Below are 18,799 nucleotides of genomic sequence, written 5' to 3'. Positions count from 1 at the left end.
TGTCCCCACCACAGCTCATTTGAAATCAATAGGGTTTCTTTCTATTTTTTTTAAAATATCTATGATATTTATGTTTTTTAGTGAAAAATTTATTTCCAAACTCGATGAAGATAAAAATTTTTCAGGCTACTCAATCTTTTTTAAAAAATAAATATTATAAATATTTTTTAAAATATCTATAGTATTTATATTTTTTTATTGAAATATTTATTTTTGAGCTCGATGTAGCTTGATATTTTTTGGCTTATTCAAATCTTTCAAAAAGCGAATGAAGCCGCTGGCCAGATTGCATTTTTTTTTTTTTTGCTGTGCGTCACTTAAAAAATTATTTTTATAAGAAATTTGAGACCGTTCCTTCTGCTCTACATCATTTATTATTATTATTATTATTATTATTATTATTATTATTATTATTTTAGGTGCACCTATGCTCTTCTCGTGGTAATCACTGGTGCCTCAAAAATAATAATAATAACAATAATAATTTCCGTTTTCGGTGCTTCGATTCAACGCTATGATTCCACTCCTTTCTTGGGCCATATAAAAGACCCGATACCACCGGCGTCTGGAAGCGAGAGCCCCATCCATCACTCACGCCAGGCCTCGCCGAGGGATCCAGAAAGAACGCGAGAGGAGAAGGAGGAGGAGGAGATGTCGTGGCAAACGTACGTCGACGATCATCTGATGTGCGAGATCGACGGGCAGCACCTGACGACCGCCGCCATTGTCGGCCACGACGGCAGCGTCTGGGCGCAGAGCGCCAACTTTCCTCAGGTATCTCCGTCTCGATTCCAACCAATGTTACTTTCTAATATGGGGTTTGATTCGAATTGCCTCCCTTCCCCAATCCCCGTTCTTGACTGCTTTGAATTAAATTTTTTCCCTCGTTTTAAACGTTTCTTGATTAGATCTGACGAGCTGATTTCGATGATGTTATTTATTTTTCTTTGTTGGTGGAGTTTGGTGAAGAAAGGGGGAGATGGTTCTTGATCCGAGTCGGTGGTATTTGACCCACCGCGTGTGGTATGAGATCGAGATCATCTGTTCTCTTTTTGATGTGTTATTTATTATTATGGTTTCGTCCTAGGGTGTCATAGAATCCTTACGAGTTTCTTGGTATGCTTGATCTTTGACTTGAAGGGATTGAAAGCTTCAAGAAATTATCTTTTGCTGTTTTTTGAATAGCTGCTTATTTTTCTTGCGAGATGTATTCTAGCAGGGGTCGGGATTGAATGATCTCTTATGTTATGCTTAAATGGTCACATTTTTGGACGCATTATATTCAATTTCAGGTTCGTTTGTTGTTGTTCTTGTTTTTTTCGATCGGTGCATTAACCATCATCATAATCATCAGGTCTTTTTAGGCCAATAACGGATCTTGGAGAAATTTTAGTTACTAGTTACTGCCGGTAAATTTTACTTCATATTTCTGTCAGCATCTTATTATAACTTCCATATTTCTGGACTTTTCTGGATACTTGACTTTCATGAGACATTTTAATACTAATTACTGCTAGTAAATTTTACTTTGATTGGCCAACTTCACAATTATAATGCTGGAATGCTGAATATGGTTGTACATAAATTGGTGATGCATCTATCTGCACTATGCATATCTGTGCATGGTTACAGGTTTCTACTTTGCACTGTTGGAATTTCTTGTTATTGTTTCTTCTATTGAGTACTCCCTACTTGCATGCTTTATTTCAAAACTTATTGATAGCTTCAGCACGGATCTATTGATAGCATTCAATCTATGCTTTTAGAAGTTTATTTGTGCGAGCAGGGGCTTTTTCTTTTCTGTTTCCTCGAATGTTGTTATTCAGAATATTTGTAACATTGATGTTTACTAATATGATACAATAGAATTTGTCAGATAATATCTAGTTCCTGCATGGTAGATGTTTTTTATCTGCAGATTTTCTTAGAGATATTGTAATACAGGTTGTTTATTTAGTCCACTAGGTGGCATGTGTGTATACTTTTTCTTGTACATTTGTCATCATCAGCTGGGATTTTGAACATCCCTTCAAATATTCTTTTTTGTTGGATAAATGCCATTAGTGGACTGAAAAGGAATGAAATCATCCAGATCATTAAACAGTGGAGGGGCAAAACACACTTATAACCCTCAAATATTTATTTTCATAGGATTAGTCTTTATTTGAAGAACTCAATGTGTGCATGCACGCATGCTTTTTTTGGGGGGGGGGAGGGGGGGTGGGTATGGGGGTGCTTGGGTTCTCTTTTTTTTTTAATGAAATGGTTATTAAAAATAAATCATGTTTATAACCAATAAGATGATATTGCAGACAATAACATGATTTGTTCATGTTCATGCACAAATTTTAGCTTTCAGGGTTCTATTATGTGTATAGTTGTCTTTCTTGTTTCTTACAAGTTCTATTATTTCTCTATGGTGCAGTTCAAGCCTGAAGAGATCGCTGCGATTATGAATGACTTTGCTGAACCTGGATCCCTTGCACCAACTGGTTTATACCTTGGTGCTACAAAGTACATGGTGATCCAGGGTGAGCCAGGATCTGTTATTCGAGGGAAGAAGGTTAGACTCCATGTGCTATCACCTAAATTCATTTGCATTTTATCTAGTAATGCTAATGAGTTATGATATTTGTCTGGATCTTTTTTAAGTCTTTTATAGTGGTCTTGAAGGTTTATGATATACATAGAAATTCACTTGTACTGCTACTCGAGAAATGTTTTAGTGCATCTGATCTTAGATTAGTCTTAATTGCATCACAGAAATCATGTTTTATGATTAATCCGATTTTTTTCTTCAGTTATTTAGGAAACATCAGATACCTCATACTTGAAATACTCTCTGTTGATGATCTTTAGCTCACTAGTTAATTTGTTTTTGGCAAGGTGTAGTTTTATGGTATTTTACTCTTTGATTTGACTAACAAAGAATAAAGTCATGGTTTTAAAACATGTGAAAAATATCAAGCTATTATTTGTCTAGATGAACTGCTAATAGTTTTATGATTGGAACCTGTAATATGAAGAACAAAATAGGGATTGAAACCTAGGCTACCTAACTACTAGAGATGCACAACTAGTGTGAAGAATTTCCAGCCTATATTCCTGTTCTCATTAGAGTGATAATGAAGCAGTAGAGACATCAGTGGAAATACAGTACGCACGTATAGCTTGGCAACACTATGGAAGGTTAGAAGACATGAAGTCTAGGAGAGTCGAATTCATATTTATGGATCAGAAAAGCTGTACTACTAAAATAATTCTCTGCCACCTTATGAGCCAATAATTTGTTCCAATCAGCTATCTTATGATCTAGTTGTGAGCAGAACACAGATAAGCATTAAATAATATAGTGCCATTAGCATCTGTTTTTGAGTAACAATTAATTATCAAGATTTTTATGCATAATGAAAATCAATAACAAAACAAGTGTCCAGAAGTGTTTGAACTGTGAAATTATGGTTGAAGGCCAAATGTAGAAACTAGATGTACGCCATCACAATGTGGTTAGGAAATTGAGCAGCCAAAAGTATACAATCATCAAGAATATAGGCAGTAGCAGTCCCATATTGTGAAATACTGAAACCTAGTAGGAGTCAGGTAGAACCATTTTACCTCGGGAAATTGATTTGCTGGAGGTAGAATTGATTGCAAAGACAATTCTGAGCTACAAATTGCATAGAGAACCTTTTGAGTTGGTATATGTGATCCAGTCTATCAAAATACTGGTAAAACATTGAATTCTTGTCTAATATTTAATATTATATATTTGGAACTTGGAACTTGGAACTTAGAAATATTTTAAAGAATATAAAGTGAAAACATGATAAACTTTTCATCATACCAATGAAAGAACACCATTTGTTCTAGACTCTGTTCTACTTCCTAAAATAATAATTTAAATTACCCAGTGATTTGTAAATCATAAAAGAAAAAGGAAAAAAAGTAAACAAAGCAAGGTTTTGACAACCATATGGCGGTTGTCACTTAGTGCTTGCCCAACAAAATTATCAAAGTTTTTCTCTTAGAAAAATTTGTACCCTATTCTTGTAAAGTTGATTCCTCTTTTTATAATCCTAAGTGAGTTGGAGCTTCCTGCAGATTACTGGAGTTTCTGTGAACATTTAAGCAGCAAACCTTCCATCTGCTTTTACGATAACAATAGGTCACTACAATGCCAATGGGGAGCTATTCTATCTATGGTCCACCAATATATCAAATAGATCTACAATAAAGCTTAGACTAAACATTTGCACAAATTTCGCTTGTGAACCACCTTATTAACTCACAGATATATTATGTTGCAGGCAGAATAAAAATATCTTGTGCAAGAAACGAAAAACAGACTTTGGCACCCATTTCGAAGTTTTTATTATGCCATATGCTTGCTGTTACTAATCTAGCCTCTCTCTGCGACCTATTCAATCTAGAACTCTATCTCCATCTTGGATCTGTAAATGTGATGCATGTAGATTGTTGATTTTATCTTTGATTTCAGTTATTAGGACTACAATTTCAGTTTTAGTGCTCTTATATTTGTACAGTGGATATTAGATGATCTATTTTTTTCATTTTGAGGGTTTATATCATTAAAAGACAATGTGGAAACTCAAGATGCCAGATCATTAGCTTATTTAGTTGTGGGCTTGTAGGGCAGTGCTGACCTATAGAAAAAGAGGGAGAGGGAAACAGAGAGGAAGGCATGCCCTCTTTTCTCTGTGTCTGGTGTATGAACACCCTCTTCCACCTGTGTGTCCCTTCTCTCCCTAATAATCCCTTGGGCTGGTCACCTCTTGGTGTACCTTTGAGACTGTTAAATTTTTGTGTCTGGGTTTCCTTTTGAAGTAAAAAAGATTTTTTCCTCTTCTCTTTTTGGGCCTCTAGAGACTTTTAAAATTTTGTGTCTGGGTTTCTTTTTGAAGTAAAAAAGATTTTTTTCCTCTCCTCTTCTTGGGCCTCTAGTATTCACTCCACCCAAAAAAATACCTGTAGATCCTATCTTTTTCCAATGCTCTTCCTTTTAATTTCATTTCCCTCTTTCTTAGAGGAGTCTTGCTATCTTTTACCACAACAAACAGTTTCAGATCAAACCATAACTTTAAATCAGCTAGGAAAAACAATCCAGTCAACTAAGAGGCTGCATCATCTTTTTATACTATTAAACTGAAATTCCCGTGATAAGTGTTTCTGCCTGCAAGGCCACAGTTTGCTTAGCTCCAATTTTTTATTTCCAAAAATACCCTCTGTGCATCTCTCAGGCTCAGATCTTGCATTGAACTCTGTGATGAAGGTGTTAAGAAGAGGCAGTCTGGACTTTGAGTATATCCATTGATGAACATGGGACGTGGCGAATTCTAGTGATGCATATGATGGATGGGAATCATTCTGTATAATGTTGCTAGACCATTGAATCATGAAGAAAGTTACTTTCAGCCATAGCATTTGGTATCCTGAATTTGTCGTTCATGAGGCATATTGGTAAACTGGACAAATCATGAAAGAATGGGTCATCTTCCTCCAACAAATGATCATGACATGCAGATTGCTTTTTTTAACATTTACGTTATTCAAAGGTTGTTCTTGGGTAAAATCTTCATATCTTTTAATAATTTTTCCTTGGTTGTTGATATTTCTCCTTGCGAAGCTAAGTTCTGCCATAGATATCATCTTCATTTTTCCTTTGGTGGATTTTATCTGGAGTTTTATATGAACCCTGCATCTTCTTTGGTATTGACACTATTTTGTCCAACCATTTTCCTATATTATCCAATTTCTTGCTCAGTGGTTACATCTCATCAATTTACAACAATTGACCTTTTAATGCAAATCAATAACCTAAGATTCTGGCAAGGTTCTAAGGAGCAGCTGATGAGATTGTTGTTGAAATGTCAACGGCACATAATTTGAATCAACATGGTTCTAAATAATCTGCATCTCATCATTGGGTCGAGATGGTTTGGGTTTTCTAAATCCATTCTATGGATCATACAATCCTTTAAATTGTATGACCCATCCATCTCGTTCTTTTCATATTGAATATTGTGATAGTCTATTTTCTATCATTCATTTGACTATATAGCATTTAGAATTACTTATTCATTAGTAATATGCCTTGACTATACAAAATTCACAAATCCATTAGGGTTTTGATTAACAAAAAAAAAAAAACGGAGCTCATGGAATTAAAAGCAAAGGACTTTTTTTTGCAACCATTTGTTAATATCTAGATCTTTTTTGGGCGTGTTTGATTTGCGACCGGAATTGGAATTAGAATCAGAATGGGAATCGGAATGGCTATATCCCCCAACGAGTGTGGTTTGTTACCAGAATCGGAATTGGGATGGGATTTGAATACGGAAGAGTAGGGATTGGGTTTTGGGGGATTGAGATATTCTCATTCCCCCCGGAATCAGAATGGGAATGAGACTTCCCCCAACCAAACGGCTAGAATCGGAATCATTCATTCCCATTTCCATTCCAAAGTCCAACTCCCCCCAATCAAACATGCCTTTTCTTTCTCCTTATGATATTCTTCCTAACATTAATTAGGTTAACATTCTTGTTTGAAGAAATCCAAAAAGAATGTTACAATCTGTGATCTGATCCATGCCTTAATCTGATTAACTCTTCTACGATGTTTGGCTTGACCTTGATCCTGACAACATGGGCTATATATATATATATATAGGTGGCTGGGATACTGTATAGCAAGGTCCGCTGTACTGGTACCGGTCGGCGTGCCAGTGGCCGGCCGGACCGGTACGGTACCGGTCCGATCCGGTATGTACCGGCCGGTACGCGGTGGTTTCAAAAACCACAGCGCGCGGCGCTGTGGTTCTAAAAAAAAAAAATCGTACGCCGGTTCGCACCGGTACGAGGCCGGTACCGGCCGGTACGGGCCCGTACCGGCCGGTTCGGATAAAAAACCGGAAAATACCGATTTTTTTGTCGTTTCGATACCGATCTAGGACCGAACCGGTATGTACCGGCCCTTACGGGCCGGTACGGCATTCCATGCTATATAGCGTATTGTATAGCTCATGTGGTATGTGGGTACATATGTGGGTGCATATGCATTTTGATATTTTCAAATATAAAATTTATAAAATATATATAGAATGATAAAAAATTAGAATTATGTAAGATTCAGAAATAAAATGAAATATACAATTTTACACATTTGAGTATAGCATGAAATGTTAACCCTCCACACTGAAAAAAGAAGAAAAAGGAAAAAGATCCAATTACAAGTATGCTAATAAAGCAACCTGACTATCGCGTACTAGCCACATGTCCTGGCAGTGCTTGGGTTGTTTCTGTTGGCAGTCTTGGTCTATGGTGGTGCTTAGCAGACTGCCATGTGGCTTGGCTGTATATGGGGGCCAGGTTTACCCAATATGGTGCCGTCATCAGACTTTATCCACACGTGAGGTCACATGGATCACATTTTAGAATAGATCTTGCATATTATGATTCATATTTGTTTGCATGTTGACATAGATAGACATCTCAAAGTTCATATTTTGTCTGTAAGCATCTTGTTGCTTTGTTAGAAAGGTGAATTTTCTTTTGATGAGATCATGAAGTGATTCAAAATGCAATATATGATTGGATTTGAATTAAAAGAGAGTTGAAAGAAATTCAGACATATGGAAGGTAAAGTAAGAGTGTTATATCTCGCCTAACTGAAATATGATCATTTTCATTGATTTCTGCAGAACTGTGAATGAAGCCATGAGCAAGTCATTCTCCCTTTAACAAGAGGAGAAATCAACTCCCATTTTTCTTCTTTTCACATAAAAAACTAATACTACGAAGTTCTTTAATGTTGCGGGAAGGAATTAAATTTATGTTCAGGCAGCCAAATCACCTGTTGTTCTTAACGTTGAACCAACCAAACTACCAAATCATTCTGAGATCTTATGATAAACTGAAAAGTTTACCACAATGTTCCTTCCAAGTAGTTGCATCAAGGCTGTTTTTGAAATCTGTAGAGTTTTGACTCGCACTGAATTACCTAGACCATATTGTATCTTTTAATAGCAAGTGGGGCTTGGCTTACAGTTCTAGTTGGTCTAATTTCACTCTTATTTATCACAGACCATGAATAGAGGCAAATTTGCTTCTCTTGTCCATTAGTAACTTCAGTTTTATTCCTACAAGACTCCAGAATAAAACAATTCAGTGTAAAGAGCGCTAGATAAAATGAAAACATACTTAGTTTCCCTTCTAATATCAAGATATTGAAATGAAATCGTATTCAACCCTCTCTCTGATTTTTAAATCACACTTTTCTTGCTGTTTAAGCTCCATATGCCCAAGGCAATTATAAAATATGACTGAGAGATAGAGGGCATCAAAGCAGAAAAGGGAGCTGAACTAGTGACCTCGCTGATATGGCAATAATCTGTCAGCCTGTGCTTTCAGGTAGCTTTTTCTTTATAGGCACACATGTATGAAGTGTCCGTATGTATCTACATAATGAGAGTTTTGGATCAATAAGAAGAACTGCTTTCAGACAAAATGCATAATCGAGAGCAAGCTGCCATAGCTAGGGTTTTAACTTTGATCAACAGCAATGATGATAACACAATACAGTTAGTCACATATACTTTAGGAAATAACCATTGAAAGCTTAAAATTAGGCAAACAAATATAACCCAAAAATCATTTGAGAGCAGTAAGGATGACCATGCATACATAGGTAGGGGGAGATGAGTTTTTTTTTTTTTTTGGAAAAAAACAGCTTGCTAGACCTGGAGCACCTGGAATCTGGCAATACAAAAGCTAGTCCAGATCAAATGCAAGGAAATTTTTTGAAGTCATTTTTTAGTGATTTGATAGGAGGGTGAACGGGCCAATTGCGAGCAACATAACTCCTATAGCTGATTCAGTTGAGATAGAGAGCGCCATAAGCCAGCTAATATATCACATGTAAACTTGTTTTTTCCCTAATATTTTGTCACCCTGCAATATCCTACATTTTGGAATAATTTAGATCCATGAAGAAATTTATTATTAGGAAAAATTTTATGGACTCATATTCCCTACTTCTCTACAACTGCCTTGTTTCCACTCTGCACTTTCATTTGTTTCTGTTTATTCTCATTCCTTTAGTATTTGTGTTTTTATATCTAGTTTAGTTGATGTGGTTATTTTTGGTCCACTGCTCCATGGAGTTCTCCTCCTGATCTATTTTGTTCCTCTATTACTTCTTGGAATCTGGCTCGACAATGATACTGTAGATTATGTCAAAATATCACTTATTGACTGGCTTAAAAGCAGCTTTGACATCTATGTTTAAACTTGGTTATCTAGAAGGCAGTCCAGGCAGCCGCCCGTGAGTCCATAAATGTGAATGTAGCTTGGTGACCACCTTGGACATAATCTATTTGCATGGAGGGCTGCTCGTTGCCTATATAAGTCCAAGCAGCTGCAAATGTGGTCTTAGTGCATATGGATTTTGATAATGATGGATCATTTATGATAATTTGTTTCTAGAAAAATTGATTTTTGAATCTTTATGAAGATTAGGAGCTTAAGGACTATGTGTTTAGTTTTTGTCTAGGTACTTGAGTTAAATTATAAACCATGCGGTAGCTTAGACCTTGATTGTTCAATATTGGATAGGCTTGTTTATTGTATTGGTGCTTGATTGTTCATTATTTTTTTCATTTAGTATATATACCATACTGAATAGGTTATCAAATGAGTGTGATAGTCTAATTAATTTTCATGTTTTCTTCTTAATTGTTACTTATTTATTATTTATCTTTTGCTTATTTTTCTTTTCTTATAGATGTTATTTATTTTTTAGATATTTCCATAATACCTACTGCATATATTTCTGCAACTTCATGTGCACTATGTAGTACCCTGGCCACTGTATATCATGTCCGCATTTTTGAGCTTTGCCTCACCAATTTTGATCATCTCAACTTGCTTTTTACCTGGTCACAAATTATTAAGCTTCCATAATACCTGCTGGGTTTACCCACCACTTGTGCAAATTAACATCAACATTGCCCAATGCCCTTTCCTGCAGGTGAGCACCTTTTTTTTCTCATTTTGAAAAACTAATCAAGTTTTCTAGGGACAATTTGAGAAAAACAATAAACCATGAAGGATTAAAGAAAACGAGAGTGATTTGCCATTACAAGCTGCTTGCACCTTGATTTACTTGTCTACATGAAAATTAACAGACCGACTTTGGCTAAATTGAAAGTGGATTCCTGTACATGTGTATGGTTGTGTGTGTGTGTGATTGTGTATAGTAGCACCGAGATATCAGTGGTATATTTTGGTGCTTGTTCCTTAAAATTGGATGTCGAATGCTGCTGCTTGTTTGATCATTAATTTCTTTGCTTGTAATTAATTATTCATGATTGAACAAGTTTTAGCTTGTCATATATAAATCGCTTGACTTGCATTAAATCATTTGAAAAGGCTTCAGTTTTTTGTTAATAGCTACATTTATTGTGAGAACAATATCAGTGCAGCGCTTTGTCACCCACCTACATTCATAAAAGCTGCTGAGATGCTGAATACGTTTATCATATGTCATAAGGCAGTGACCGGACTTGAAATGGGTTTGTGGCAGACAAGCACTTATTAATCATGCATTTCACTTGATTCACACTTTTTGAAAAGTGAAAAGTGGATGTATTATTTCATTGGCGACAAAGTGGGGCTGCCACATTCCATTTCAAGCTTATGTAGCCTTTTCTCAGGGAAGAGGATTCCTTTCTTTGGAGTATTTATAACCAATAACCGCAGTTCAGTTTCAGTATAAATTGGTTAACCATATCCGTGCAAACTCTTAAGTACTTTCTGGCCATTTTTTCCTTTGTGTGTTTGCGTGCACATAAACACATGGAGACAGATTTTTTATTGACGTTCTTTGGATTGTTTAATTGGTGTTTGACTTTTCCCCTTTTAAAAAAAAAAACTTTCAGGGTTCTGGCGGTGTCACTGTCAAGAAAACCAATCTGGCTTTGATCATTGGCATATATGATGAGCCAATGACTCCTGGGCAGTGCAACATGGTTGTTGAGAGGCTTGGTGATTATCTTGTTGATCAAGGTTTCTGAATTTGGTATATGGTTTTTGGAACTTGTTTTATTTTGTTTGGTATGAATATTTGACATGAGCTTGCATCTTCCTGGCGTTGGAACCAACGAATAATCAGCTTGATATTGTGTGATATTTGTGGGAAAATCTGTTTGTCAGTTCATATGCTTTTGGAATATTTGTGGGAAATTCTGGTTCAGTCCATATGTTGGCATGGTCTCCATCTTAAACTTTCCTATCTGTAACTTTTATCTGCTGCGGGTTATTACAGCTCACTGAATGGTGACATCTATCCATAAGAAAATCTTCAGAGGTTTAAGTGGTGTAGAAAATCCTGAACCATATGTGCATGTTTGTTTGTTTTTTTTGCTTCTATACTTGATGCTGGAATAAGTGGATGCTATGCTAATCTTCTTTGTGCCATTGTGCATCATCTACAGCAATTTTTAGCAATCAAAACTATATTGCATAAAATAATGTCGAGTAAATTTAGTGCCTTGCTCTCGAATGCTCCAAAAATTACTTAATCTTGAATAGCATGAAGCACTGCTTTGTTGTGATGAATGATGCGACTTGTGTGTTCTCCTACATGTGAATGTTGGATCATACTTCTTTAAGAACTTGTTGGCTTGAAATTAACTAAGTAATAATTTTAAAATAATAAACTAAGTTATAGGCGTATTCCTGTGGGTTGGAGTAGATGATGTACGATCCTACTTTCAATGTGCAGGAAGGTGAGTTTATTTTTTTTTTTGCTCTTTTAACTAATAAAATGTTACAGTGGCCAGTCACAACTAAGGTATTCAGTGAGTACCAAATAACCGCAGGATGGTTGCACGGTCATTTGCTCCCGCCGGTCACAAGGGTGACTTCTCGGCGTATATTGGAGTAGATTGGTCGGACCGAGCTGTGCTACTGGTCACTTTTGATTTGATAGACATACCCATGTTTTGGTTATGTTATGACCCATTCCCATGTTTGATTTGATAGACAATCTGATGCAATGGACTGCTGCAGCATCACTTTAATTTACTGTAAAATATGTTTTTGCCGCCAATTTGTCTCAAGTACGGGTGTTTTGTTGGAGTCCGTTAATTAAACGACTCGTTTGTGCCTCTTGTTTGATTGAAGGTTTTAAAGAAGAAAATGAAAAAGTTATATTCTTATTGAAATATGATTTCTACATTTTATGAAAAAAATTTCATGAGAAATATGCAAAAGTTATTTTCTCGTGAGCCGAAAATCATTTCATTTTTATTTTTTTTTAAAAAAATCCTTCAGCATTAAAGAGGCATTAAAGATCTAATTTTTATTAAGAATATAATAAAAATTATATATAATTTTTTCAAAAAGTGGATGGTCAACCAATCATAAGTACCAAACATGCTAAAAGTACTTTTTCAAGCATTCTTTTTTCAGGAATTTATTTTTCAGGAATCATATTTTTAGAAAAAAATACTTTCCACGAGCCAAACGAGCTCTAAGATAGTACCCATCATCTTTAGCATAAAAGTATCTTCATAAAGTGCAGGACTTTAGAGGGCTGGTTAGGAATCATGATGGTAATTATTGGGTTAGGTTTTGAGGTGAACGCATTTAACTCTGCTAAGAGGACTTGAGTTTAATAATGTGAACTTTGTGAGCCAAATGCACTTGCATGCCACATTGTGCAACATGCATGCCTATAGCCTAGGGGTGGCAAAATATGACCCGACCCGCCATAAACAGGTTTGGGTTTAGTCTAAACAGGTTCGGATCGTAAATAGGTCGACCCGTTTAACCTGTTTATTAATTGGGTCGGATACAGATTTTAGATTTCTTACCCGTTTAAACCGTTTAACCCGTTTAACTGTTGGGCAAATTAAATAGGTCTAAACAGGTTAAACGGGTCCAAACAGGTCTAAACATGTTGGGTTGGGCAGGTTTAACAGGTTGGGTTGGGCAGGTTAAAAAGGTCTAAACAGGTTAAATGGGTCGGGTTGGATAAACAGGTTAAACAGGTCGGGTCGGATTGGGCAAACAGGTTACCTATTTATTAAACAGGTTAAACGGGTCGGGTCGAGTTACCTGTTTATTAAACATGTCAGGTTCAGGTTATAATTTCGGACATGTTTAATAAACAGATCGGGTTCAGGTTTATAATTTTTTGATCCGATCTATATGTGATCCGACCCGTTTATCACCCGATTGCCACCACTGCTGTAGCCGCTACCCCAAAAAGAAAACTCAAGAAAAGCCCAGGAATGACATCACCATTCTTCCCCCTCCCTACCTTCTTCAGATGGGGAGGGGCTCTAACGTCATCTGCAACTACTCCACTTGGACCTTGGCCGGAGCTTAAGCTCCATGCCAACTGAGTCAAGCCTGCAGTACGGGTTTTGCTATTTCAGGGTTGAAGTGAGGATCAATGCCACTCCAAATCGGATCCCAAATCTCTCATTCAAAGGTTGAGAAGGTATAATGCTATTCAAGCGGGAGTGCTCGCCGGTCATGATACTAAAATAGGGATAGAACCGAGCTTAGATTCATCACCTAATTTCAGAATCTTTCCTAGATGAAATGAGTGCCCTATGGGCTTTCTACCAAAAGCAAATATCCTATAAAATGGCAATTTCGTGCCAAACAAATTTTATCCAATTTTAATATGTTTGTCCTGAACTAGATGAAACTAAATTTCTGCCTTAAGAATCTTCATCTCCTTTCTATGATTGTCGTTACAAGTTGGTAATATGTTTTTGTTGTAATAACTCAATTTACAAAGATAAGGTTGTTAAAGATAAAAATATAAAAAATTTAAAAATTTTGTTTAGAAAAAGACTAGAAAACTATTAAGAGATCCCCAAAACCACCAAGGTGCCCTAAAATCCACCGTGCAAAGAAAATTATTAAGAGTGAACCAAATAATCAGTTAGATATAATTATTAATAATAAGGTAAGGAATCAGTTAGATATGATGCAAAATAGATCTAGTTCCAATGTTGATTAGAGAATTTTATATGAAAAATATGGAAATCCCATTCCATAGGTTTGTTGATCTTGTAGTATTTGTCCCATTCTCTCATCAAGCAAAAGATACAAAATCATTCACCTTCTTTTCACTTTAACTATCTTTCAATTATCTGATTCGATTATTGATTTGGTTTTGGTTTGATTATTAAGATTGCATGTATTCTCGAGTGAGAGTAAATTCATTGATTGGTGAATAAAAAAAAAAAAACTGGTCTACATAAGGGGGTATTATAAGCCATAGAACTGCTTTGTATTAATAGTGATGAGTGGGTATCCTCACAGTTCAACTAAAATATAAAAATAAAGTTCTAAGTCTACTAGAACAAGCTACCTCTTGATGAGCTTTTATAGAGAAAATAGAACTGATGGTAGACCTAGTTCTACCAAATTGGTTCGAACGTCAATTATGGTGCAGATAAAAGGGATCTAGCAGCGACCGAGCTATGGTTAGTTCCTCTGGAGCTCATCTAGCTCAGACTCGAATGTTTGGACTCAAAACATTGTATTGGATGTTGCCTGATGCATTCAGATGATGTACAGCTTATCATCAGATGATGTTGAGACTAGACCGGTACTTCTCCGGGGGTCTTCTAAAATAAAAGTATATAATCAGATGTTTGCACCGATACTGGAGGCCAAGCACATGCTAAAAATGAATTTTGGGAACAATAATTTTGAGTCATTGCTAAAGTTTACATCCAAGTTTACAATTTCTTGTAACGGCCCTCGAATATCTTAACCTTGACTTAGCCTTACCAAGTTAACTTTTTTTTATTTTTTTTATTGATCATTAACCAAGTAACAATTCAAGGTCCCATCCAAAATAGTTACTTAGTCGGTAGATATTATCTCGGTTCCTTGATTCTATATAATTATCCAAAATCTACTCAACGAATCCTCACAAACCAAGTAAGTAATATTGGGACCAATGGCTTGTTGACATCCTTTTTGGGGAATGCGGGGCATCCATGTCATCTCCTTCTTATATTTCTCCACCAGTGGGATATCAAGGCAGAAAGAAATAGCCTCCAACTGACGATATAAGCTGGAAAAGCCCAAGTTGGGCTACCCAAACCTCATTTCAGATCATAATTCATAAGGAGTGGGCTCATAGTTGAACCTTATCCATTTCGGATCCGCACCGGCTCGAAGTTCGGGACCTATTCCTGAAGAGCCAAAAACGTGAGACCGTCCAATTAAGCTCAGCTGGATGGCAGAAAACTAAATCACAATGATCGGGACCACTGGCTCGTTGGACCCCAGACGCAGGAGCTATGGCCGAAGGTGCCTCATGGCGAGGAGATGGCCCCAAGAACCGGCAGTTCGCGACACTGATACAGGCGGCCTGACACGATGACTCCGATAAATCCGATGACAGAAAGAATTCCAAGGACATTGTATTATGTAAACATTACCTCACATCATAGCATTTGTGCAAACAATGCAACAGAGACCGTAACCTAAATTAAATAGCTAGGCTACGATATTGAAATCTTTGTTTCCCCAAGAAAACCCTGCTCGTGTATCACATTTGTTCGTTGTCATGCATGTATAAAAGCAAATAATATGCATTACATGACTGCTTGTTGCTTGTCATGCATCCTATGTCACAATCTTCATTTGCTTGGACATAAATTTCCATATTTGTAAGTTCAAGTGTTCTAAGATTAACTTTTCTATGAGTAGTTGTGTTTTTTTTTTTTCTCTTTCACAATTGTTTGATGGCCACATCTAGGAAAGCGGCTAATTATTCATAACAAAATGTGTTGGTGTAGAGGTGCATCTGACCTTATATCAAAGATTCCCACTCAAAAGTAAAAGTTTAATAATAAATAAAAGCTATAAAATAGAAGAGATGCGAGACATAAGTTTTAAGGAAAGCATTTCCTAATCGAGACCTTTTCGGTCTTCATCATAAGTTTTTTTTTTTCAAAATACATGCTTGTGCGTAGAAAAAAGCCTAGCAAAGCATGGAGACTAGGGAAGTTTTTGAATCTTTGCTCGAGCTTAGCCTAGCCGGTATGTTTTTCTATTCTAAATACACTCAAATATTAGTTTACATAATTAAACAGTCTGACAACATTGGGATATACGCATGTAAACCTTTATTACAAACCCTAGATGCAACATTATTTTCTCCCTATCAAACTCCAACTAACCTCACAAGTTGATGGCCTAACCACCAGCTTGCTTAGGCGAATACCAGGCACGATCGCACCCATAAGCGCTTTTAAGCATTAAACTAACCTTTAAATGCATCTTAACTTTTTAAACAGTCTTAGTTTAATGCACCATGTTTGAATATATTGTTAAGATACTTGACGATGATGGATGCAAAAAAATTGCAAGCCTCGTTAGCCGAGCCCGGAAGATGGAAAATTTTATTAGAGTGCAAGCAATGCTCTTGAGGAAAGACAGGTTCGCTTTGAACAGTGCCGGATTTATCGATCTTGGTTCTACTACTAGCTTGGAAAACTTATATTTGGTAGCATTTCAATTCCCTCATCGTTTTCGTGCCCATCTTTCCGGGTCTTGTGTTCTGACCGCACCAGTGGAAGCTAGCTGGAGTCCGCAGGCCTGAAGCGAGTGCGTGCATGGGTGAAGCTGGGAATCTGATAGCCAAAGTCCAATAAATATGATAGATAACGATACAAGGACTGAAGGACATAAATAAATACGTAAATGATCAAAAGCTGAAGTGTTATTCTGACGTGAAAGTGACCAAGCTACGGATCGGAATCAAAATAGATCCAATAATAAAATTTTAGTAAATAGATCCAATAAATTTTCACCTTCTTGCAACTAGTCTCAGTTTTCACTTGTACAAATAACTTGTGTGTAAATGATTGATTAATACAATCTTTGCAGTGTATAAGATCATGTTTTCGTAAGTGTAAATAGCATTTACCATGTTTTTGACTTGGTGTTTTTATGCATCCATCATGAAGTCATGAAAAACAGAGTTTATGACCTATTAATGAAGCCTATGAAGCAAATCAGGTTACTGTATATTTATCTAGCATGCAAACTGTGAACCTTAATTAGAACACTTGCTTTCTGATTATAAAATGGAGGTTGAAAAAGAAGTACTTATATTGATGGAGAGCAAAAAAAGAACCTCCCAAAAAATGTTGTGTGCCTGGTTTGAGGTAAAAGAATTGATCGAAATCCATTCAATATAAAAAATAGGGTCATCTTCAGAATCTAAGGCAATGCTATGATTTTTAGATTGTAGTTGGCGTTAAAATTTTTTTATCAAGCCATACATGAGCGAATCTTATATAATCCAATCTTTCATGGATGGATTTCTCCGGCCTTCAAATGCAATGAAATTTCCATCAGTTATTCATATGACACTTTTATAGATGCATAAATACCATAATTTAGAGAGCAAAGCAAGAAAACACGAGAACATAGGTTTTTCGAAAAAATACAGTTGCTCTTAATTTCATTTTCCCCTTGCTTTCCAATTTCAACCAACATACATGAGAGTTCCACTTTAATCCTGCATCTCGAAATGGGATCTTGACATAATCAACACGATTATAAAATGCCCCGAAAGATAGCACCAACGTCACCCACCGCTAAATAAGTCCAGGTCCCCTTAACTTAGTACTTAAGACACCTCAATCTGATGGTTTAGGTAATCATGTCTTTAATCTTTTATTTTTTTTTTTCCCCCGAACCTTGCATCGTACGAGTTCTCTCTGACGCGGGATCTCACTCGCGAACCCACAGGTGAGGAAAAGAGAATAGAAAACATGGAGAGCAGGTACATCTAAAAAAAAAAAAATCCATCCTGAACTACTCTAAAAATCACATCTTACCTAATCCTTTTTAACATTCTAAAATATAATCCGATGTACCAACGAGCATTAGCTTGGAAAATTTCACTCATGTCAGAGAGATATTAGATGATGCTTCGTCGGAGATTGCTTCCATGGAAGATTCCTACGTACGGGTGTGTGTGTGTGTGTGTGTTTCCTGGCACGATATCTTAAAACTATCCTCGGGACAATCCGTATCCATCACGGACGCAGAGATGAACGGCTCACAAGTCCGTGATCTGCTCCAATTTTTTTTTGAAATTTGAAGTGGATGACCGTTGATCTAATCCTCACCCTCCACGGTGAGAATATGATGGAGCCGTAAACGGTGCCCCGTGAATAAAGAGCGGGGTATAAGAGGACAAGGAGGGAAGGGTCAAAGAGAAGGGGGTGAGGCCCGGATTCCCAAATTACCCCCCTAGGGAGGCCCATTTCGGTTGGAGAGGCGAAGCAGGGGTGATGCAAGCACGGGGCCTGAATGCTGTGGCCTGGAGGGAGGGAGAGAGAGAGAGAGAGAGAGAGAGAGAGAGAAACAGAGAAGATAAGTACATGGGGGGAGTTCCAACTTCATGCACAGCCTCCTAAACCCTCTCATCAATCAAATCAAAACCTAATCATTACTGAAAAGAAATTTTAGAGAGAGAGATTCTGAGTGGCATGAAGCAGTAGCTCACCAACTACTCTCTACTGCTGTGGTCTCCACAGACCATAATGTAGACTTATATACTTTTCGAAATCAAGCCAATGGAGTGGCACCAGATTACCTTGAGGATATCATATTTAAGATACTGCAAGGTGAGAGAGAAAAGGCTGAGTTCCATGGATTTTAATTTTCGTTGGGCTCCTGAAGTGATGCTGTGAGAGGCCTGAGCGGTACAGATCAAGTTGACCAA

At 36.8% G+C, this 18,799-nt stretch overlaps 1 protein-coding gene across 1 annotated transcript; it reads left to right on the top strand.

Moving 5' to 3' along the window:
• The first annotated feature begins 437 nt into the window (after positions 1-437).
• On the top strand, positions 438-11,402 carry LOC103710227 (profilin-like). Its single transcript, XM_008795876.4, has 3 exons — positions 438-774; positions 2,426-2,563; positions 10,956-11,402. Exons 1-3 carry the CDS (start codon positions 652-654, stop codon positions 11,088-11,090), a joined length of 396 nt encoding a protein of 131 aa, XP_008794098.1. The 5' UTR covers positions 438-651; the 3' UTR covers positions 11,091-11,402.
• Positions 11,403-18,799: the final 7,397 nt, after the last annotated feature.

The sequence above is a fragment of the Phoenix dactylifera genome, chromosome 9 (assembly GCF_009389715.1).
Source record: "Phoenix dactylifera cultivar Barhee BC4 chromosome 9, palm_55x_up_171113_PBpolish2nd_filt_p, whole genome shotgun sequence".
Lineage (NCBI taxonomy): Eukaryota > Viridiplantae > Streptophyta > Magnoliopsida > Arecales > Arecaceae > Phoenix > Phoenix dactylifera.
Note: the sequence above shows the minus strand (reverse complement) of the source record. Positions and strands in the feature narration are given on the sequence as shown.